At 38.1% G+C, this 24436-nt stretch overlaps 1 protein-coding gene across 1 annotated transcript in view; it reads left to right on the top strand.

The window, feature by feature from the left end:
• Nucleotides 1-252: 252 nt before the first annotated feature.
• Nucleotides 253-24436, top strand: part of LOC135229097 (zinc finger X-chromosomal protein-like) — a 42081-nt gene continuing 17897 nt past the window's right edge. The window contains exons 1-3 of the mRNA XM_064278897.1: nt 253-319; nt 16563-16748; nt 17970-18058. Of these exons, the coding sequence (XP_064134967.1) occupies nt 17998-18058 (61 nt within the window). The 5' untranslated portion in view covers nt 253-319; nt 16563-16748; nt 17970-17997. The remainder of the gene's footprint in view (nt 320-16562; nt 16749-17969; nt 18059-24436) is intronic.

Genomic DNA, 24436 nt, shown 5'->3' with positions numbered 1-24436 from the left:
GACCCAGCTGCCACGAGACCACTGGGCTCACAGGCTGCGGGGCGTGAGCCGCGCCGACCCGGGGCGCCGGAGGCACCTACCGGGCGGAGGAGGGGTCTTTCTACCCTTCCGCATTTTCCTGGGTCTTTTTCCCGGGCGCTGACGTGACGTGCTGACGGCAGGCCCGTGCCGGGGAGCTGGGCCGCTTTTTGTCAGCTCCGAGCTCGGCCCCTCCTCCCTCCCTCCGCCCGTCCCACCAGCCGGAGCCCGGCCCAGTGCTCCAGAGAAAGGCCGGTCTGCGGCACCCGCCACCGTCGCCGACCTCCCGCAAGCCCGTCCGGTGAGTCCCGGGCGCCGGCGGGGCCGCAGGGCCTGGTCTGGGCCTGGTCGGTGGCCCGCAGGGCGCCCTCCTGCGATAGGCTGGGCAGTGTCCCATACGGCGCTGAGGAGGCCGCAGTTAGGCCTGGGGAGGAGCTCGGTTGTCCCGATCGGTGGCGGAGGCGCGTTCCGTAAGCGGGAGGGGTTTTGAGGAAAGTCGCCCGGTAGCCCAAGAGTCGCCCAGGGGCCTCCGGTGGACGCCACGACCGGCCCTGGGTACCATGCGGGGGCGAGGCCTAGTGAGGAGGCTAAGGCTGCATGCGTGAGGTGAAGGCCGCAGGCTGGTCGGGCTGATTTTCACTATGTAAATATTGCTGGAAGAGGGGAGGGATGGGGGATAAAATGGCGGCGGCTCGGCGCCTGCTGCTGGGGACGGTTGAGGGGGTTGCCGTCAGGGGGGGCCGCCATCTTGAAGGCGGTGTCGGGAGCGGAAATTCCGCTGCAACCCGTCGGGGGGTGTCGGGGAGCTGCTTGCTGCGGCGGAGACGCCGTTAACGGGTCTGGGAGGTCTGGCGCGATGGCGTGTGCGCGCAGAGGGGGCGTGCCCGCTCCCTACAGCGGCCATTGCTTTTTCCGCCATGTTGAGCTTTTGCACCCCAGGTCCTGGGAGGCAGCGCCACCTTGCCGTCTGTCGGCCGTGTGCCGGTGACTCTTGGTTTTCAACCGAGCTGAGTTTAACCCAAGTGGACACTTTAACAGAGCTCAGGCGCGGAGTCCCAGAGTTCAGGGCCGCCGCTGCTCGGATCCGCTTTGTAACTCACGCTGTCGATTGATGTCGACTTTACCGAGGCAGACGGGACACCAAGAAATTTTAAAGTTGCACTTAGAGTGTCCTCTGTGCGAATATTTTGCACAATCGTTGCCTCCTCGAGTACCTGAATAACCAAGCTAAAGATGGCATTTGATAGCAAAGGGGTCCTATTAATAGGGCAAAAGTGTACACAAAAATGCAAATGCACATTACTAAAGCGGAAGATTAACGTCTTGCCGCAGTCCTTTTGTTTCATTTATCTGAAAACAGCTATCTTGATAAACTGCATTTGAACTATGATCTCTTTGTATTTTTCTCAGTAAGAAGGGTACCAAAAGAGGCTGAAAGCACTTCTTTCTGAAGGACAACGTAATGTGATGCATTATTTATATTTCATGTACTTGTGAAGCTTTTTAAATTTAATATCTTTTCGAAAGTTTTAAGTAGCGTTCCTGTCCTTAGAGTACTTTTGATTGAGCACTATACAACTTTCTTGGTAAACTCGAAGTCGTGTTATCCGTGCACGATGTTAGGTGCTAAGAAATATTCAAAAGTTTGTTAGAATGTTGTTGCAAGACTAGCTGCTCGGACTTCGGAGAAAGGGGATTTCCATTTGGAGCATCTGGGAAAATTCATGAAGTAGATGACTTTTTGAAAGGTTTACTATCAGTGAGTAGGACTTCGTTAGGCAAAGCTCGTGGTAGGAGAAAGGAATCCCAGAAGTGAGGCTCTAATTCTATACATTTTGGTTGAAGTGAATGCTGTTGATAGAGGAGTGGTGCGAACTCGGATTAGCAAAGAATGGTCGCAAAAGAGCTTTCTTGCCTAGCTTAAGGGGTTTATACTAGTGGTAAGAGACATTTGTGAAGCCCTCAAGTGGCAGAGGGATGACACACCTGAGCGGGGCTCTATATGTCACTTAGCACTTTTGGTTCCAGCTATTGGACTAGGAAAAGTTTCAAAGTTGAGAAACAAGGCAAGTGAGTAGCTTCAGTTGAGCATTGTGGTTGTTCACTACTGGAAAGATTATAAATAATGTTGCTGCTTTGTTTCTAAATAACTTGCTCTTTTTTTTCTGTTCTAAAGTCTAACCCCAAGTAATCTTTGATCAGAAGCTTCATAGCTTCTGTAATAAAGTTTCATTTACCATAGTTGAAAACATGGTTTAAACAGTAGGCTAGAAAAACAATTATTACTAATGCAGTGGCGTTCAGATGGCTCAGTGCAAACTTTGTTCTTCCTCCAGGTGAAAGTAACCTTTTGGTACACTTAGCCAAGCTTCCTTCCAAAGCCACAGTTTGATTGACTTTTGAATGTGCTAGTTGTGAAGTTTGGGAAACACGGACAGCACTTGATTCCTAGAAATTTATTGTAGAAAAATCAAGTTTCTCCATTTTTTAGACTGCATCAGGTCAGAGCAATAACGGTCAATGAGAGAGAGGGAATTGGACATTCATGTTTATCATAAAGAATTGTGGTTTAGAAAAAATTGAAAAACAGTGGGTTGCAGCAATCAGACCAGAAGCGAGTTGCTAAGGTAGATTGTAGTTGAGGTGTTAAAGGTAAGCCTAAATTGTAGAAGAATTAGTTGCTTTATGTCTTGACAGCTGAGAGAGATCTACAAAGAAGATAGAATTGTATTACTGCACAGTACAGCAGCTGTAGATGTTCCAGTACACAGCAACAATGGATGCTCAAGATTGACTCATTAGACCCAAGTTGTATGACTAAGAAGACAGGTAAAATGTATGGTTTAGAAGGATTTCCATCAGAAATGGTTTAATATAATTTTTTTAATAACCTTTCCTGACCTGCAAAATTGGTGAAATATCTTATTACCCAGTCATGCTAGACAAAAGAGGTATTTTTAACCTACATGTGTTTTTCAGGTAGCTGCAAAGATGCTTTTTAAAAATTTCTTTCTCAGTGCTTTTTGTAAAAGCTTGCTCTCTAACCCTAATTCCTTGTAGTGACAAGGATTGATTTTTTATTTGTATTTGTGGATACTAGTAAGTCTAAATCTTCTTTGTTACTGTAATTTTTTTTTAAAAAAAACTGTTCTTTATTGAGGTTCACACAGCAGTTTAGGTTCCCATTCAGCAATTTCTACACAATTGTTCAGTGACATTGGTTACATTCTTCAAAATGCTTGAACATTCTCATTATTTCCATGCTGGTTGTTTCATTTCCATTAATCTGGTTTCCCTGCCTGCTTGCATTCTCATCTGTGTTTTAAAGTAATTGTTATTACTAAACCAAATAACTCTTAAAATTTCTGAATCCCAGTCCTTGAAATCTCACCCCCAGCAAATTACCTAATCTTTTCTTAATTGAGGTTTAACAGCCATCTGATATAAACATTTGATTTTTCCCCTCTGTTTCTACCTAGGGTTTACTCCTTTGTCTTTGGCTGCCCTTCTTGGAATTGCCCCCTTTCTAAAACTAGGTTCTTCTGCCTGTGCTCTTCCCTGAATCTGGTGTCCCCTTTTGGCCTTATATATATTTCTACGTTTGCTAACTTAAAAAAACTTTCTTTTCCCACTACCTTTATTATTATTCCACTTATTTCTGAATCCAGTATTTCCTGAATTAGGGAAACTGTTTCACAGCATGTTAGTGGGTATTTCATACAAAATAATTCTGTTTCAGTACTCTCTGTGCCTTTTCTGTCTTCTGTGGTTCTTCTATCACCTAAATGTAGAATTTCCTTCAAGGCCAGTCATCTATCTTTTTTTGTTGACTCTTCGACCCACTTTTAGGGTCCCTTGTGTTTCTCACCTACCATTTCTAATTGCCTACTGAATATCTCCGCTCGCCCTCAACATAGCTGAAATAAAATTTGGCACATATGGGTACTCAGTAACAGTTATTGAAATCTATGTGTGTATATACCATTGTCTCTGAATTGATTCTGACTCAGTGACCCTATAGAACACAGTAGAACTGCCCCATAGGGTTTCCAAGGCTGTAAATCTTTACAGAAGCGGATTGCCACATCTTTGTCCTGCAGAGCAGCTGGTGAGCTCTGACCACTGACCTTTTGGTTTGTAGCGGAGCCCTTAACTACTGACCACTAGGTCACCTCCTTTTTTTTTTTTTACCCATACCAAAAAACCCAACCTTTTGCCATGGTGTCAGTTCCAACTCATAGAGAACCTATAGGACAGAGAGAACTGCCCCGTAGGAATTCCAGGAAACAGCTTGTGGATTCAAACTGCCAGACTTTAGTTTAGCAGCCAGGCTCTTAGCTACTACTTCACCAGTGTCCCTCCTTTAACATTTTTTTTCCAGAACCATGTTTCTCATTCTGCTTTGTTTACTTAGTAGGATGACTTGGTACATGATCATTATCTCCAAAAATTAACTTATATGGAGATGGTTAGCTTTTGAGTAGAAATTCAGTACCCAAGTAGACATTGAGTTTTTTACAGAAGGTACTGTTGAGGCATAGCGCATCCATCTTGGGAAGGCACCCGGTCCATCCAAAGGAGCTCAGAAACAACTTCTCTTCCTGTTACACTTTAACTGATGAGAATGTGGACAACCCATTCCTATTTCTACCAAATTATTTCCAAAACAACATTTTATGAAACCTAGTAGGTCTCTTGTAATTGGAAAACATAACATAAAAAGAGTTAGTAGATTGCAAATACTGGTTTATTGAAAGAAAGGAATTTTAATCAAGGCAAGGAAGTTACGCAGTCTGAATGGCTTTCAGCAGATACATTAACATTGCTCTATTAAACATTTAAGTTACAAAATATTGGAGGATTGCTATGAGTCAGAATCTACTCGATGGCAGTGGGTTTGGTGATGGAAAAACTATTTTCTTAATAATAAGTTATTTGCCTTTTTACTCTTGATTTTCCAGAGGGTGTGTGACTTGTAATACTGTAAAATGAATACAGAAGCAGATAGGGTGACCAAGATGTCTTTAATAAGCCAGACTTTAAAAAGATTGGTACAATTTTTTTTTTTGGAAAACATTTTTTATATAAAGTTATTTATGTTAACATTAAAACTAGTTTTAAGTGAATAACAATGTAAAAATTATTCAGCTTTAATTTTTAAAATGATAAATATGAATAAATATAGCTCAAATAAACAAAAAACTCCTTGAGACTCTCAAATTTTAAAATTATAAAGGAGTCCTGAAATGAAAGCATTTGAGAAATTATTTAATTCCTTCATACATTCTAGTGTGTAAATTAACTGTGTTTTATTCATTTCTAGATAAGTTAGATTTTCACTCTTTTTGCTATTTCAAAGCAGTGCTTTTGTGTATGATTTGGATTTATAATATAGGTGAAATGTGCTTTCACTTTACTTGGAATTGCCAAGTGCTTTCGGTGTGATTGTATTTAAATAGATTCTGACCTATAGATAAGCCTCTCTTTCTCCATATTGCCAAAGACAAGACATTAGTTCTAATGTTTTGGGTATGAAGTGGTATCTCATTGCTGCTTTAACTTTTCATTTATTAGATTACTAGCGAGGTTGAGTTTTTTTTTTTTTGTGTGTGTGTGTATTTATTGGCCATTTTGCTGTCATTTTCAGTGATGGCTTGTGCATATCATTAGCCCATTTCTCTGTTGTGTTGTTGCCTTTTATTTATTGATTTTTAGATTTTATTTTTATTTTCTGGTTAACAATAATTTGCTGATTATTTATACAGCAGATCTCTTTCCTCAGTCCGGCATATCTTGACTTTTAGTTTGTTTTTGGTATATTTTGTTGAGTCAGACTTAATTTGAGGGTAGGTTTTTTTAGTCTTTTCATATATGGCCTGTGTTTTTTTGTGCCTTCAAGAAACTTCTCCCTTACCTCTGTCTGTTGCCTTGGAGTAGATTCTGACTCATAGCAACACTGTATAGGGTAAAGTAGAATTGCCCCATATGGTTTCCTAGGTTGAAATCTTCACAGGAAGGAGAGTGCCACATTTGTATCCCAAGGAGTTGGCTGGTGGGTTCAAGCTGCCAGCCTTTTTGATGACATCCCATTTTTTACCCACTGAGCCACCAGCGTCTTTTGTTGCCTGTTACAAGGCTATTAAGATACTGTTTTTGTATTTTTAAAATGTAGGTCTTAATGTTTGCTTTTTTTATATTTATATATATATTTTTATATTCATCTGGAATTATTTTTTATGTTTTGTGATACAGGATTCTAATTTTACCTTTTTTACATGGATTTATTTACTGTTTAGCTTTTCCCCCACTGATTTGTAATGCAACTCATGAGATGGGTCAGATTTCCATATGTATGTACATTATTTTAGTTTCTGTATTTTGGTTTTGTGTTAAGCGCTTGGCTGTTAACAAAGGGGTTGGCGGTTCAAACCCACCCAGTGGCTTCATGGAAGAAAGACCCGACAGCCTGCTTTGGTAAAGATTACGGCCAATAAAGCCTTTTGAAACAGTTCTATATCACATGGGGTCATTGTGAGTTGAATTTGACTTGATGACAGCTAAGGACAATGATATTGCTTTTAGCTGGTCTATTTGCATATCTTTGTGTCTTGTTTTAAAAACTGTAAATATTAATATGAATTCTGTACAAGTATTTTAACTATTTTTTTCCTTTAGCTCATTTAAGGTTGGTTTGTCAGTTTTCATGGAAAAACAGGTTTTCATTGTATTTGCATCAGATTTATAAAATGGGTGTGTATAGACACACGCCTTTTGCTAAACATAGTATGTCTCTTTGTTCCTTAAGGTTTTTATGTTGTTTTATAGCGTTTTAATTTTCTCCACCATTATGTTATCATCTTTGCCATAATCATGGCAAACACTGTGTGCTGGTGCTGTTCTTGAGGCTTTACGTATGTAACCCATTTAATCCTTATGTCAACACCTTGTAAGTAAGTAAATGCCCTTGTGTACTTTGTCTTGTGAAAACCCAAAGCCCAGGGATATGAAATAAATTTTAGGTTACGTAGCTAAGTGTTTGAGCTAGGATTTGAATTTTGCTATTCTTACTACAGGTTCTATACGTATTACTATTCTGCTTTTTATAGAGATCTTGCAGAATTTGTGTTAACTTTACTTCTAGATATTGAGTGATTTTTATTGTCATGGTGAATAGTGTTTAAGAAATAATTTCTAATTGTCTTCATTTAGTGATCATGCAGCCTTGTTGAATTCACATATGGCTATATTTCACACATTCTGAGATGTACTTTTCCCTTTATATTTTAACATCTCTGAAAGCAGGATGTTTTTTGCAACTGTTGATAGTCCTGTAATTACTGTTGACTAGGTAGTATAACTTAAAATGAGTTACATGCATGGTGAATACCATCTATACCTGTTGCTAAAGGATCCCAACTTACGCAACTGAAGACAAAATAAATTGTCAAGGTCGTTAGAAATGTTCAAAGAAGATTCAAAGCAACCTCAGGCTGGTGTGTTTGATTCATAGTTTAATCATGGGATAATTAGTTCTATAGAGTGGCTATTGGTTGCAGATTTTCCAGCTTTGAATAGAAGCTGGTTAACATGCATAAACAAGCTTCAGTTGAGGAAAAAAAAATTGAAACATTTAGTCAGTTGGTAAAGTGCTAGCAGGAAAACTTTGCATAGTAGATGTCATTGACCTGAAAAATTTCAGAGATAATAAGAATGCATCAATACTGCTGTTGGCAAGAGGGCACTTTGGGTAGAAAAGTGATTCAAAGTAGTGTCCTGAATGTGATGTTTTAGCAATAGTCTAACCAATTTTATTTGGGTGTATTTTTCTTTCTTTATATCGCAAGAATGACATATGATTTTTAAAAATATGTATAAGTCTAAAAGAACTGTATGTTTCAAATAAAAGTTTCAAACGATGAAAAAGTATTATTTCAGTTTACCTGGCAGTATTTTTTCTTAGTGGTTTAACTAGTGACACGTCTTACAATTAAGTACAGGAGTAATGCTAGGCAGTGATTCTTTTGCATTTACTACATAGTTTTCTGTGAATAATTGTGTTACATTTTCCCCCCAATCGGCTTTTATACCTAGGTACTTGAGAGAAGTGCTTTCAGTATTTTTAAGTATGACATTGTAGTATTTTCTTGAGTAGATTATCTTTTAATTGCCTTCTGTTCACAGTTAGTTTTTATCATGAATTAAAATTTTTTAAAAATGATTTTGCTGCATCTGTTGAATTGACTATATGCTTTTTTCTTTTTAATCTACTTAGGTGGTCAGTTGTAGTGATAGATTTCTCAGTTTTAAGCTCTCCATGAATGCCCTGGGTATTTACACCCTTTTATTATTGCTGTATAGAAACCCTGGTGGTGTAGTAGTTAAGAGCTATGGCTGCTAACCAGAAAGTCTGCAGTTGAAATCCATCAGGTGCTCTTTGGGGACAGTGCTCTCTGTCCTGTAGGGTAGCTGTGACTCAGTGGCCATGGGGTTTTTTTTGGGTTATTACTGCTCCATAATTTTTTTTTTTTTTAGATAACAAGGTTGTGTAACCCTCATAAAATTAGTGGGGGAGTTCCCCTATTTTAACAAATTGTATTAAAAAGGGACTGTGTGTTTCTTGAAAGGTAGAATTCATCTGCAAAATGTATGTATGTGGTATCTTTTTGTGAGTAGATTTTTCTAAAAATAATACTTTGTTATGTTTTCAATCCTGGCTATTGCAGCAATTTAGGCTCACTTTGAAGAATTTCTGTGCAGATTGTTCAGTGACACTGGTTGCTTTTTCCTCTCATTGGTTACCACTCTTCACAATGCATGAACTTTCTCATTATTTCTGTTCTGGTTCTTCCGTTTCCATTTATGTAGTTTTCCTGTCCCTTTACATTCTCATCTCAGTTTTCAAGTAATTCTTCACCTTTTGAGTGCATATGGGCGATTTTTTTTTTTTAAAGGAATGCAGTACTCGTGAATGATACTCTTTATTATGTGAGCCAGTGACCTCAGGAGATAGTTTTGGTTCAGGGTTTGAAGTAGCTCAGGGCAGTAGTCTCTGGGAATCCTCCAATCTCAGTTGGTCTAGTAAATCTGGATTTTTAAGAGTTTAAGGTTCTGTCCCACGTTTTTCTCCTGTTCTACCGGGTCCATCTGTTGTGGGCTTGATTAGAATGGTTGGTAGTGGTAGTTGGGCACATCTTGTTTCAGGGTAGATGTGGCCCTGGTTCATATAGACTGTCTGTTCTGTAGACTAGTTTCTTCTTTGAGTCTTTGGTTGCCTTCATTATCTTTTGTTCCGGATGAGTAGAGACCAATAGGACTGTCTTAAATGGCCGCTCGAAAACTTCTGAGACCTCAGACAGTACTCACCGAACTAGGATGTAGAGCATAAACTTACATTATGCCACTTGACTAAGTTTTCCTACAAGACTTTGGTCTTAAGCCTTCAAACCCAGGAAATCAATCCCATAAGGTGTTTGGTTATATCTAAGAAATGCTTGTGACTGTGCCTCCTGTGTGCTTTATTACATACATGTGACTATGCACATTCACACATACATCGTTATATATACTTGTATTTACTCATTTATACTCACATGTACATACCTGTATACATATATGTCTCTATACCAAAACCCACTGCCGTTGAGTCGATTCTGAATCATAGCGACCCTATAGGACAGAGTGGAACTTCCCTGTAGGGTTTCCACAGAGTGCCTGGTGGATTCGAACTGCCAGCTGCTTGGTTAGCAGCAGTAGCACTTAACCACTACAACACCAGGATTTCCATATGCCTCCCTATGTACATTCTAGAACAGCTTACTTTATTAAGGTATGTGTGTATGTATTTTTTCCTTTTACATGATGGGTCACATTTGCAAATATTTAAGTTGGATTCAGAAGTAATAGAGTTTGAGTTTAGTTTGAATTATTTTGTTAGGTTTTGTTTTCAGTGATTTGTTGGCTTGTAGAAGGAATTGTGACACCTCATGTTCTGAGAAAGTTAGCTTGAGAATTGTCTGTTCCTGGAAGCTGTGCAGAAATTTCCCTGTGAAACCATTTGAGTTTCAAACGCTGTAAAAGATGATATTAGACAATTTTGTTAACATTTTTTATGAGGTTACAGTGCTTTCTGTTTCTTCTTAAATTAATACGGATAGTTTATATTTCCTGGTAGATCATTTTTAATCTGTTTAATTTAGTATGCTAGCTCAGAACTAGTGTTTTAAGTATTTTCATTTTTTTCTGTATCTGTTTTTTTTTTTCTTTTTAGAAACATACATGTTCGTGTTTTTCACCAGTTTATTTGCCCTTTTTTAGTTTACTCACTACTCATATTTCATTGTCTCTTCTTACTGTCTAAAAGAGCTAGATTTGTAGTTCTGTTTTTTAAATAGCTGGCTCATTAGCTTTTACGCTGAAGAATGATTGTTGTTGTCGGTAGGTGCCGTTGAGTTGATTCTGACTTACGATGACCCCATGTGACACTATCATGTTTACCAAAAAGGATACTTGGTCATACCATACAATAAGTGAGAACTTGTCTGCTAACCAAAAGATTGGTCCTTCAAACACACACTCTGGCTCCATGGGAGAGAGACCTGGCAATCTGCTCCTATAAAAATTACAACCTAGGAAACCCTGCTGAGCAGTTCTGCCCTGTCACATGGGGTCATTGTGAGTTGAAGTTGATTCCACAACCCATAACTATAAGAAGTCTTTATGAGAACCACTAGGTGGGCTCAAACTGCCAACCTTCCAGTTAGCAGCAAAGTGTTTAACCTTTGGCTCACCAGGGCTTCCTGGAGAATGATTAAGTACCATGAGAGAAATGCTTCCAGTTACTCAACTTAAAACAAAACCCTGGTGGCGTAGTGGTTAAGTGCTACAGCTGCTAACCAAAGGGTTGGCAGTTTGAATCTGCCAGGCGTTCTTGGAAACCCTATGGGGCAGTTCTACTCTGTCCTATAGGTTGCTATGAGTCGGAATCAACTTGATGGCACTGGCTGGGTTTGTTTTTTTGGGGGGGTTGAAGTTGTTAAGTCACTGATTGCAAACCGGCTCATACATTACCCAGTCTGCTTTTTTGATTTTTACTTTTTTTCTCCCACTGCTGTTTTGTTCGGTTTTTATAACTAGCCTTTTAACTCTCAGGATATATCATTTTGATTAGCAGTCACTCAAAACTGGTCATCCAGTGTAATGGTTTCCTATGCTCCTGCTACTGTACTTTTATATAGACTATATTTTACCTCAAATTATATATAATTTGTACAGATCCATTTTTTTTTAGTATTTTAGTTTTTACTTAATTTAGAAACTTTGATAGAACTTAAATTTACTTAAATAGGGTTTATTGCTGTAAACTGTTCCCAAAATCATAAGCTTTTGGTTTTTTGAATGTTTTGCTTGGTTTGAGTCCTTTTTTTGTATGTTTGATATTCCTCAGGTTATGTCTGTGTGTGTGTACTTGTATGGTTGTATATACACAAATGCCTCATTCTATCAATTTTGATTTAAAAATTGATAACCTATTTTTTAAAGTTTTGAATTTTATATTTTCTGTATCCAAGAATTATTTGACTGTTTAAGTCTTGTATTGTTTATTACATTATTAAAATTTTTATATACCAGAGTTCATTAATTTCTATTCATAAAATGTATCAAGGTTTTCATTTTCACCTATTGGATGACCACTTATTGAAATATTCTGGAGTTCTTTGAGGAGAAAATATGCCATTCTTAGGTAATGTAATTTGAATGAAGGTTATAAGATTAATCTTATTAATTATTGCAATTTTCTTTTTCCTTATTTTTTGACAAGTTGATTTGTCAAGTGCTCATAAAGTTGCTGTAGCCTTCTACTACTAATGAATGTTTTGGGGTTCCTCTTTGTTTTGTAGTTTTTTTTTTTTTAATCTTTCTTTGCATGCTTCTGTGTTCTGTTTGGTATATAAAGATTCATTAAAAACAAGCCCATTTTTATGTAGTTGGTTCCAACTTATTGTGACTCTATAGGACAGAGTGGAACCACCCTGTAGTGTTTCCAGGGAGCAGTTGGTGTATTCAAACTGTCAGCCTTGTGATTAGCAGCTGAGCTGTTGACCTCTGTGCTACCAGGGCTCCTTAAAGATCCATGACTTCAGATTGAACATAGCTTAGAGTTTACATTTACATTTTACTCTTCCCAAAGTCAAAATAAGGAAGAAGTATGAAAATAAGCTAAAAAAGATGAAAAATGTGGAGGAGGTGCCAGTGGCAGACTAGAATATGACAAATTTCTTGTTGAAGAGAACAAATGTGAATGGATTAATGGCAAAACTCAAGAGAGCTTAATGGACACTCAGCTCCATTCAATCAGTAGGATGGGCCTTCCCCCACAAATGAAATTTTCCGCTAGCATAATTCCATTGTCAAAAGTAGTGAGTCTGGGAGATAGCACAACCAGATAGCCTGGGTCATTGAAAGGTAAGCCTTTCTTGGGCTGCATAACTAAAAAAATTCAACTTTCTCAGTTGCTGTTCAGACAGAGAGAATTCTAGAGCAGGTGCTTGAAGAGAGAGGTAAAAGCAGTGCTTTTAGATAGCTTGCAGCTGTCCTGAGGATATTAAAGCTCCAGCACCTGGAAGATCAGATGCCTCAGTTGACGTTGAGTTGATTCCAACTCATAGTGACCCTCTAGGACAGAGTAGAACTGCCCCGTAGAGTTTCCAAGGAAGTAAATCTTCATGAAAGCAGACTGCTGTATCTTTCTTTGGAGGGGTGGCTTCTGATTGGCAGTTGAGTGCTTAACCACTGTGACATAATGGCTTCTGATAGGATGCCAGTTCACTGTTAAAGCCTGTCTGGTTATGTGGTTTCTTTGTCTATCATTGACCCATTTGAGATAAGGATCCTGTAGTCAGAATGTATTAACTGCTAGGCAAACAGGGATTCTTGCTTGGGCTGAGGAAACACACCCCCAGCTGTAAGTATGGATTTTAAGATCCTTGTGTATAAACATGAACAGAAAACCAAGAATAAGTATGTTTTTTGATAAAAATCATTCAGTAGCTTGAAAGGAGGCACGAAATTGAAGCAGTTGTGGGGACAGTTTAATACAGGGTATAGAATAAACGTTAAATCATCAGATGTTTGAAAATATATTGTGCCTGCTTAAAAAAGAAAAAAAACATTACTGTGGAAAGGAAACCATTGGATTTTGAAATTAAAGCATGAATTTTTTCCTTTTATTTGAAAATATCTTTTAAATTATGGCACAGTAAAATTGACTTTTAAAATTTGCTGGTATGTATTTTAATATATACATAGATTTGTGTAACCACCACCACAGTCAAGGTACGGAACACCCAAAACAATCCCTTGTGGCCACACTCTCTCCGTAGACATTTCTTCTGTCAGACGCTCCTCTGTTCTCTGTTATTTATAGTTCTGTCTTTTTTGAGAATGTCAAGTATATGCGATATGTAGCCTTTTAAAAATTTTTATTATGCTTTTAGTGAAAGTTTACAAATCAAGTCAGTGTCATACAAAAATTTATGTATACCTTGCCATATACTCCTAGTTACTATTCGTCTAATGAGACGGCACACTCCATCTCTCCACCCCGTATCCCCATGTCCATTCATTCAGCTTCTTTCCCCTTCTGCCCTCTCATCCACCCTTCACACAGGAGCTGCCTACATAATCTCATGTGTCTACCTGAGCTAAGAAACTCATTCCTCATCAGTATCATTTTCTGTCCTGTAGTCCAGTCGAATTCCTGTCTGAAGAATTGGCTTTGGGAATGGTTCCAGTCTTGGGCTAACAGAAGGCCTGGGGACTGTGTCCTCTGGGGTCCTTCTAGTCTCAGTCAGACCATTGAGTCTGATCTTTTTATGAAAATTTGAGGTCTGCATCCCACTAGAGTCCTCCATCAGGGATTCTGTGTTGTGTTCCTCGTCAGGGCAATCATCGGTTGTAGCTGGGCCCCATCTAGTTCTTCTGGTCTCAGGCTGATGTAGTCTTATTTTTGTGGCCCTTTCTGTCACTTGGGCTCATAATTACCTTGTGTCTTTGGTGTTCTTCATTCTCCTTTCATTATGTGGGTTGAGACCAATTGATGTTTTGTAGATGGCCACTTGGCTGCTAGTGTTTAAGACCCCAGACACCACTCTCCAAAGTGGGATGCAGAGTGTTCTCTTAATAGATTTTATTATGCCAATTGACCTAGATGTCCCCTGAAACCATAGTCCCCAAACCTCTGCCCCTGCTACTCTGGCCTTCAGAACATTCAGTTTTTCAGGAAGCTTCCTTGTTTTTGTTTAGTCCAGTTGTGCTGACCTCTCCTGTATTGTGTGTTGTCTTTCCCATTGCTTGTCTACTATCTAATTAGTGAATATCCCTCTCCCTCCCTCCCTCCCCAAGCTCGTGACCATCAAAGAATATTTTCTTCTCTGTTTAAACTGTTTCTCCAGTTCTTATAATAGTGATCTTATACGATATTTGTCCTTTTGCAACTGACTAATTTCACTCAGCATAAGAACTTCCAGATTCCTACGTGTTATAAAACGTTTCACAGATTTATCATTGTTCTTCATTGTTGCATAGTATTGCATTGTATGAGTATACCATAATTTATCCACTCATCCGTTGATGGGCACCTTGGTTGCTTCCATCTTTTTGCTGTTGTAAACAGTGCTGCAGTGAACACGGGTGTGCATATATCTGTCTGTGTAAAGGCTCTTATTTCTCTAGGATATATTCCAAGGAGCGGGATTGCTGGATCGTATGGTAGCTCTGTTTCTGCCTTTTTAAGGAAGCACCAAATCAGTTTCCAAAGTGGTTGTACCATTTTACATTCCCACCAGCAGTGTATAAGTGTTCCAGTCTCTCCACAACTCTCCAACATTTATTATTTTGTGTTTTTTGGATTAATACCAGCCTTGTTTGGGTGAGATGGAATCTCATTGTAGTTTTGATTTGCATTTCTCTAATGGCTAATGATTGTGAGCATTTCCTCATGTATCTGCTAGCTACTGGAATGTCTTCTTTAGTGAAGTACCCATTCATATCCTTTCCCTGTTTTTTTAATTGGATTATTTGTTGAGTTTTTGCAGTATCATGTAGATTTTAGAGATTAGACGCTGATTTGAAATGTCATAGCTAAAAACTTGTCCCAGCCTGTAGGTAACCTTTTTAGTCTTTTGGCGAATTCTTTGGATGAGCATAGGTGTTTGATTTTTCGGAACTCCCGGTTATCTAGTTTCTCTTCTAGGTATGTGGCCTTTTGAGACTGCCTTTTTTTTTTTAAATCAGCATGTGCCTTTGAGATTATTCAAGTTATATGTGCAAACACTAGTTTCTTTTTATTGCTGTAACATTTGGGTTATGTCTAGTTGTTTACTATTACATGTATGTACAATTTTATGTTATCTTTTAAATAAGAACAATTTAGTGGATGCGGTGATAACAGAATGTATGTGGCTCAAGATCAAATTGGGAGCTTAGAAAAATGAGCATGGAGATTCTCTTAGTAAGCATTGTAAAGGTAAGGATGGAAAATAGAGAAATCGGATAAAGTGATAAAAAGACTATTTCTAGTTGTTCTTACATCCTGATAGAAATTTTTAGCAAAAATGAAAAAAGAAAAGCTCATATGTTTTTGTTGAAAGGAGCTGGTCTGAATGGGAGATAAGATAGCAGTGAGAATAAAGAGGAAGTTATTCACTTAAGGGCTGAAGTGGAAAGATGAATGAAATGTCACTCTAGATTTGAAGTTTAGATACCTGGAGGAATGATGTTTAACACTGAACAGCACAGAAAAATAAAAAGAATGTCGTTTCTCAATAGGCAGTAGTATTAGTGACTTTAAACATAAGTTAATTTTTCACTGGTTACAACTTCCTTTTGTGAAAAAATCTGTTACAGATGAATTTATTTTGATTTCCTAGCATTTTTTAGTGATTCTGTCTACCATGTATAATACATATTTTGGTTTTTTGGGCATGACTTAGGGAGAGGAACTAAAATAAAGCAATAATATTAAAAGGCATTGAATGTATGTTTGGGAGACCAGAATTAGAAAAATGATTTATGCATGCATGTTAAAAAGCACATACTTTGTAAAGAAGAAAGGGGTATATAATCACTGTCTTGAAACTTGCCAGAGGGTGAGATCAAGTGTCTAAGTATCAAGAGATATAAAGTGTAAATAAATTATAGTCATTATCATTAGTTTTAGATAAAATATTTCTGTATTATTAACTTAGAATGATTTTTTTTTGATTATTTTAAAGAATTGAGGACTGTTCTTATGAATCTCCCAGATTTCTGTCAAGCCTTTATCTTCCTTTAAACTGTAAAATTTTCAAATTAATTTCTCCCCAGGCAGCTCATAATCTTACTTTTCAGGGTCCAGGTTATAATTTTCAAAGTCAAGACCTAACAGCTGGACAGAAAGTCTTATACTGAGTTTCACATGATAGTGGGGCCTCAAAAGTAGAAGTATTTTCACGCTGAATTTTTAGACTCTTGGTTCCCTGAGTCATTCTCATTGTCTTCACCTTCAGTCTGTATCTAGGCTTGATTCCTGCTGCAACACCATGGTCAGTTTCGGCTAAATCATCAGAGCATGTTCTTCTGCCTTTGCATTATCACAATCTTGGGAACTCTTTTGAGTATTTTCCATTTTAAGAACATGGTCTTATTCTGACTACTGGGAGGAATTAACTTCTAAACCAAGGAAGGTTACTAAGGTGAGATATAGTCATCTTTGCCTTGGAAATGGAGAAAAAAATTTTTCTTTGCCCATTTGCATTTTTATGATGATGAAATAAAGGGAAGAATAACTAGTCAAGTGCATTGTTGAGCAATGATTGATCATTTTAGTAAAAATAAGATATATGACAAGCCAGACAAAATATTAGGCCAGGCTGTGTAATAGGAAATGTATATGATATAAAAGCTGGCCCTTATATTTGAAGATTTTCTGTGAGTAGCAGCCTTTGCTGAATAGAGTCCTAGGATCCAGCTCAGGAGTTAATTAATTGGTTTCTTATTTGTTTGAGCTCTTCTTTCCTTAAACCAGGATTTACATGTTTATGGTACATATGATTATATGAATTAGTTGCTATCACCACATCCCTAAGTTGTTGACACTGGCATCATCTTTATACATATGAAGATATTTGTGCAGTTATTAACTCTACTGTGAGAGCTGAATAGTCATAGATCCACTTTTTTAGAAACCCCTCTTGCCACCCTCAAAACTCTAGATATTTTAGGGATAAGACTTTGATTTTCTTGTGTCCAAAAATGAATTCACTTTTACCATTTTGTAGATAACTAGTATAAAATATATATATTTTTAGTATCAATTAGCTGTAGTTGGAGAGTACTGTGAAAATTTTTTCTCTAATCAAGAGGTAAGTTAGGAAAGGTCGTTGTAAGCTAGCAAGATATGTCAGTGTGTTTACCGTAATCACAAACTTGGAATTTTTATCATTATGGAATTTTTTGATGGAAAGATTGTAGACTACTTTAGAGATACAGTAAGGAAATTTTATAAAGCATACTGGAGTTGAACTTTGAAGGAGTCACTGGGCTGTTGATGGAGCGGGGGAAAATAAAGGATGTTCTTGGCTGCAGGAAATATTCTATATATTAACCTGGGTGGTGGAAATACCTATGCAAAAATATGTCATTAATCTACACTAAGATTTGTGCACTCTATATGAGTAGTGCCTCAGTTCAGACAAATACTCTAAATATGGTCTACCCAAAATCAACCTGCTTGATTTAGCCGTCATCTCTTTCTACATAACTGTCCATGTATCAGTGGAAATCAGTTATGTTCCTTATTTTATTTGATAGATATTTGATAAATTATTTCAGCACTTTAGAAATGTAAATATGATGACATCTTTAATATATGGTATGAAAAATTAATATTTGATATACTTTATTCCCTGGTTTAGGAGCTGTGACTAATGAGAATTAAAGGCCATGGATGAAGATGAACTTGAATTACAACCTCAAGAGCCAAACTCATTTTTTGATGGAATAGGTATAACTGTTTCTTGGGTTATTCTACCTCCCATCTGCCAAATTTAGAGTTGTTTATCAAGAAGAAAAATTGCTAGATCTGATATTGATTCATACTTAGGTATCTTGTTATCCTGTCATAATCTTGTAGCCAACTCTTATATTCTTGTTACTAACACCATCAGTGTAAAAATCTTACTGTTATCATTAATCCTCATTTTCCCCATTTATACCAGTAAGTCCTATTAGTTCTCACTTTGAAAGTGTTTCTTGTTTATATCTGTGTTAGGCATATTAGTTTTCTATTACTGCCATAATACATTTTCACAAATTTTAGAGACTTAACCTGAATTTGTTACCTCAGAGTTCTGTAAATCAGAAGTCAATATATAGTATGGCTCAAGAGTGTCCTGTGGTTAGAGTTTCACAAGGCCAAAATAAAAGTGTTGGCAGGGTGGTGTTCCTTTCTAGATGCTCTGTAGAAGAATCCACTTTGAAGTTCCTTGAAAAATTTGGTGAAATTTGGTTCTTTTGGTTGTAGATCAGAGATCCTTGTTTCCTTGCTGGGCCGTTTTTTGCTTCTTAGAGACTGCCTACATTTGTTCATTCTCATGCTTTTCATGTGGCCCCCTCAAGCAACAGTGGTTTGGGTCTCAAGCTTTGAATTTCTCTGACTTGACTTCTGCCAACCAGAAATCTTTATTCCTTTTGATAGCTTGATTAGATTGGACTCGTTCAGATAATCCAGGATAATTCTCTGTTTTAGGCCCATAGCCTTACATCTGCCGAGTTCCTTTTGACGTATCATTGTAACACATTTAAAAATTTAGGGACTGAAGTATCCTTGGGGAACCATTCTACCTACCACATACGGTCTACACTCTAGTCTCTAAACATTTATGTCCCTCCCAAATGCAAAAATACGTTGATTTGCTCCCATGGTCCGCAAAATCTTACCTAAAGCTAATCAGCTCCAAAATTTCAGATACCTGAATCATGCAAACAGGTATGGCTGATGCTCCAGATGTAGTTCATTAAGTATAACATCTGGAACACAATTTCTCTGGGTCTGTGAGTCTAAGAAAGTAAACAAGCTGTCTACTCCCAGTATACTCTAATAGGACAGTTTTAGACATCCTGATTCAGATGGGGAAATTCAGAATGTAAAATGAGTCATTGATCCAAAGAAGTTTTCAAATCCAGCTAGGTAAACTCCACTAGGTTTTGAGGCCTTGTAATAACAATTTACTCTGTTCTATAGGGTTGCTGTGAGTTGGAATCAACTCACCGGCAGTGGGTTTGGGTTTTTTTTTCTTTAGTGGTGCAGTGGCAAAGTGCTTCACTGCTAGCCAAAAGGTTGGGCATTGGAACCCACCAGCTGCTTCTTGGGAGAAAAAGTGGCAGCTTGCTTCAGTAAAAATTACAGCCTTGGAAGCTCTATGGGTCAGTTCTAGCCTGTGCTATAGGGTCACTATGAGTCAGAATCAATTTAGTGGTATACAACAACAGTAGTCTTCATGAGCTGTGGTTCTGCTCTGAGTTGTCTTTGCTTTTTTCAAGAAAGATAACATTCATGTGTTTTTAGCTAAGTAGATCTACCGGTCTGGTTCCTGACTCTATAATTTTGGGGGCCGTGAACGACGCTCTTTCATATTGTACTTTCTCAGAGTCTTTGAGCCTAAGCTAGCAGAGTTTCCACTTATATAAATTTCTCAAAACTTTATGGTTCTTCTGCATATGTCACTGGGATTCACTGCATTAGACAAAAGGCTTATCTGCAGATCTTTCTGGCATAATTCCATCTCTGTTTTTTTACTTGGGCTGAGAAGGGTGAGGAACAATACCCTTAAGCTTCCCGGAAGTATCTATGTTTGATTGAGGAGTCTCGGTGAGGTACACTCAGCCTTTTCAGAGAGTGTTTTATGTGAGTTTATATGAATTGTTTAACCTTTTGATTTCCTGAAAAATCCGGCAAGTATTGTAGAGTCACACATTGTTTTTTTCTGTCAAACATCTTTCCCTTACAGCAAATCTCTTTAATTTTAACATTATCCTTTCTGGATAGACTATTTCTCAGATTGTTGTGTCCAGCTTCCCTTTTAACAGTTATTACCATAGCCTGTATCTCTTTGGTGTTTTACTATAACCTGCAAGAAGAAGCCAGGGCACTTCAAAAATTATTTGCAGATCTCCTCAGCTAAATATCCTAAGTTCGTCATTTACAAGTTATTTTTTCCACATAACTACTGGACACAATTTTACTGTGTTCAGTACTGCTACATGATAAGAATCCCCTCTTTCCTCTAGTTTCCAATAACATGTTTCTCACTTGCATTTTTTACTTGAATTTTATTTTTGATGAAAGTGCAGCATACTGGCTCCTATTCTACAGTCAAAAGACATAATGATCAATGACATTGATTACATTTTTCACATATTAGCATTATCATTCTTCTCTACTAGTTGTTTCATCTTTATTTACTTAAATTCCCTGTCCTTCAACCTTCACAACCGTACTTTAAAATAGTTGCTAATCCTTTGGTCTTATATATATGTGTATATATACGTATTTTTTTTAATGCATTGCTCAGGGGTGATAATCTTTCAGTCTTTACTCTGGGCTAAGGTATTACTTACTTTAAAGGCGATCCAGGGGGTGGTTTCAGTTCAGGTTTGAAGAGCAATTTGGAGCTATAGTCTTGGGGACTCCTCCAGCCTCTGTAGATCCTTCCAGTAAATCTGGATTCTTTAGGAGTTCGAAGGTCTTTTCCACATTATTCTCGCTTCTGATTAGGACTCATCTATTGTGTTCCTACTCTGAATGCTTAGTAGCACACCACCTAGTTCTTTTGGTCTCATGGTGGAGGAGGCAGTGATTCATGGAGATAATTGGTCCTATACCTTCTCTGATTCTTGAGTTTCCTTCTTTCACTTTTGTTCCAGATGAATAAAGACCACCAATACTTGTATTTCACTATTTCATCAATAACATTCTTAAAGTCTAGATTACTGCTCCTGGTCATTCATTGCAAGTTAGAAATTCTCCAAATCGAAGTAGAATTTCTCTCTACCATACTCTTCTTTACTTTCTGAGTCCTCAGTAGTAGAGTTGTTAATATTCATAATGGTACCAGTAGTCTGGTCAATTTGGGCTTCTTCAGTGACGCTTCTCACAATTCTTAGGGAATTAGATAATTCCACAGCCACTCACTTTTTTGTTTGTTTTTTATTGTACTTTAGATGAAATTTTACAGAGCAAATTAGTTTCTCATTGAACATTTAACACACAAATTGTTTTGTGACATTGGTTGCCAACCCTGTGACGTGTCACCACTCTCCCTTTCTCCAACCTGGGTTCTGCATTTTCATTCATCCAGTTTTCCTGTCCCATCTTTCCTTCTCATCTTTGCATTTGGGCTGGTGAGCCCATTTAGTCTGGTACACATGGTTAAACTGTGAAGCACGTTTCTCATGTGGGTTGTTTGTTTTATAGGCCTGTTTAATCTTTGGCTAAAGAGTGAACTTAGGAATGACATTTGTACTGAGTTAAAAGGATGTCCAGAGGCCATACTCTTGGAGTCTGACAGTCTCTGTCAGACCAGTTAGTCTGGTCTTTTTTTGAGTTTGAATTTTCTACATCTTCCTCCAGCTCTCTCTTAAGACTTTATTGTGATCCCTGTCAGAGCAGTCAGGGGAGGTAACCAGGTATCATCTAGTTGTTCTGGACTCAGGTGGCTCTGTGGTAGTTGTGGTGCATTAGTCCTTTGCACTAATCTTCCTTCCCCTTGTATCTTTGGTTTTCTTCATTCTCCTTTGCTCCAGACAGGATGGGACCAGTAGATGTATCTTAGATGGCTGCTCACCGGCTTGTAAACCCCAGATGCCACTCACCACAGTTGGGTGTAGAACATTTTCTTTATAAACTGCTGTTGTTAGGTGCCCGTAGGTGGGTTCTAACTCATATCAACCCTGCGTACAACAGAAAGAAACACTGACCGGTCCTGTGCCATCCTCATAATTGTTACGTTTGAGCCCATTGTTGGAACCGCTGGGTCAATCCATTTCATTCAGGGCCTTCCTCTTTTTCGGTGACCCTCTACTTCACCAAGCATAATGTCTTTCTCCAGGGACTGATCCCTCCTGATAACTTGTCCAAACTTTGTGAGGTGAAGTCTTTCCATCCTCCCTTTCAAGGAGTATTCTGGCTGTATTTCTTCCAAGACAGACTTGTTCATTGTTATGGCAGTCTGTGGTATTTTCAGTATGCTTTGGCAACATCATAATTCAAAGGTATCATTCTTTTTCGTCCTTCCTTATTCATTTTTCAGCTTTTCTGTACCTGTGAGGTGATTTAAAATACCATGGCTTGGGTCAGGCTTACCTTAGCAACATCTTTACTTTTTAACACTTTAAAGAGGTCTTTTGCAGCAGATTTGCCCAGTGCAATATGTTGTTTGATTTCTTGACTGCTGCTTCTATGAGCGTTGATTGTGGATTGAGGTAAAATGAAATCCTTGACAATTTCAGTCTTTTCTTCATCGTGATGGTGTTTATTGGTCCAGTTGAGGATTTTTTTTTTTTTTTTTTATGTTGAGGTACAATCCACACTGAAGGCTGGAGTCTCTGGTCTTCATCAATAAGTGCTTCAAGTCCTCTTTACTTTTAGCAAGCAAAGTTGTCTCATCTGCATATCCCACATTGTTAATGAGCCTTCCACCAGTGCTGATGCCACTTCATATAGTCCAGCTTTTCGGATTACTGGCTTAGCATGCAGATTGAATAAGTTATGGTGAAAGGATGGAACCCTGATGTACACCTTCCTTGATTTTAAACCATGCTGTGTTGGAATGACTGCCTTTTGATCTATGTACAGTTTCCTTATGAACACAATTAAGTGTTCTGGAATTACCATTTTTCACAATACCCACTGCTGTCGAGTTGATTCCAACTCATAGCGACTCCATATCATCATGAATTGTTATGATCCATACAGTTAATGCCTTAGCATAGCCAATAAAACATAGGTAATGGTGTTTTCTGCTTTCAGCCATGATCTCACATCAGCAATGATATCCCTTGTTTCATGTCCTCTTTTGAATCTGTCTTGAGTTCCTAGCAGTCCCCTGTTGATCTTCCACTGCAGCTACTTTTGAATGATCTTCAGCAGAATTTTACTTGTGTATGATATTAATGATACTGTTTGAGAATTTCTACGTTGTGTTGCATCATTTTTCTTTGGAATGGGCCCAAATACCAATCTCTTCCAGTCAGTTGGCCTGGTGGCTGTCTTCTGAGTTCTTGGCATAGACGAATAAATACCTCTGGTGCTGCATCTGTTTGTTGAAACATCTGAATTGGTATTTTGTCAATATCTGGAGTCTTGTTTTTTGCAATGCCTTCAGTGCAACTTGGACATCTTCCTTTAGCACCATCAGCTCTTGATCATATCCTGCCTCCTGAAATGATTGGACGTTTACCAGTGCTTTTTGGTACATGGACTGTGTGTATTCCATTCATCTGGTTTTGATGCTTCTGGTGTCCTTCAGTATTTTGCTGTAGAATCCTCCAGAATTGCTTCTCAAGGCTTGAAATTTTTCTTCAGTTCTTTCAGCTTGAGAAATACTGAGCAAGCTGTTCCCTTTTGGTTTTGTGTCTCTAGGTCTTTGCTCATTTCATTATTAATATTTTACTTTATTTTCTTGAGATGTTCCTTGAAATCTTTTGTTCAGCTTTTTCTTCCATCCACTTTACCTATTCTGTATTTAAGAGCAAGTTTCAGAGTCTCTCCTGACATCCATTGTGATCTTTTCTTTCTTTCCTCTTTTTAATGACTACCTGCTTGCTTCATGTATGATGTCCCTGCTGTCATTTTGCAACATGCCTAGTCATTAGTGTTAAATACATCAAAACTCTTCTTGAGATGGTCTCCAAGTTCAACTGGGATGTACTCAAGGTTGTATTTTGGCTCTTGTATACTTGTTTTAATTTTCTTCAGCTTTAGCTTGAACTTGAACATGAGCAGTTGATGTTCTGTTCTGCAGTCAGCTCCTTGCCTTGTTCTAAATGATATTGAGATTTTCTATCATCTCTTTCTACAGATGTAGTTGATTTGATTCCTGTGTATTCCATTTGGTGAGGTCCTCATGTGTAGTCCCCCTTTATGTTGTTGAGAAAAGTTATTTGGCATTGAGAAGTGGTTAATCTTGCAAAATATCATTATGTAATCCCTTGTTTCTATCACCAAGGCCATATTTTTCAACTACCAGTCATTTTTCATTTCCAGCTTTCTCATTCTGATCATAAGTAATTATTGATCCACCTTGATTGCATATTTGATCATTTTCAAACTGCAGAGGTTTGTATAAATCTTTCAAGTTCCTCATCTTTGGCTGGTATGTAA

This window comes from Loxodonta africana, chromosome Y (genome assembly GCF_030014295.1).
Source record: "Loxodonta africana isolate mLoxAfr1 chromosome Y, mLoxAfr1.hap2, whole genome shotgun sequence".
Lineage (NCBI taxonomy): Eukaryota > Metazoa > Chordata > Mammalia > Proboscidea > Elephantidae > Loxodonta > Loxodonta africana.
Note: the sequence above shows the minus strand (reverse complement) of the source record. Positions and strands in the feature narration are given on the sequence as shown.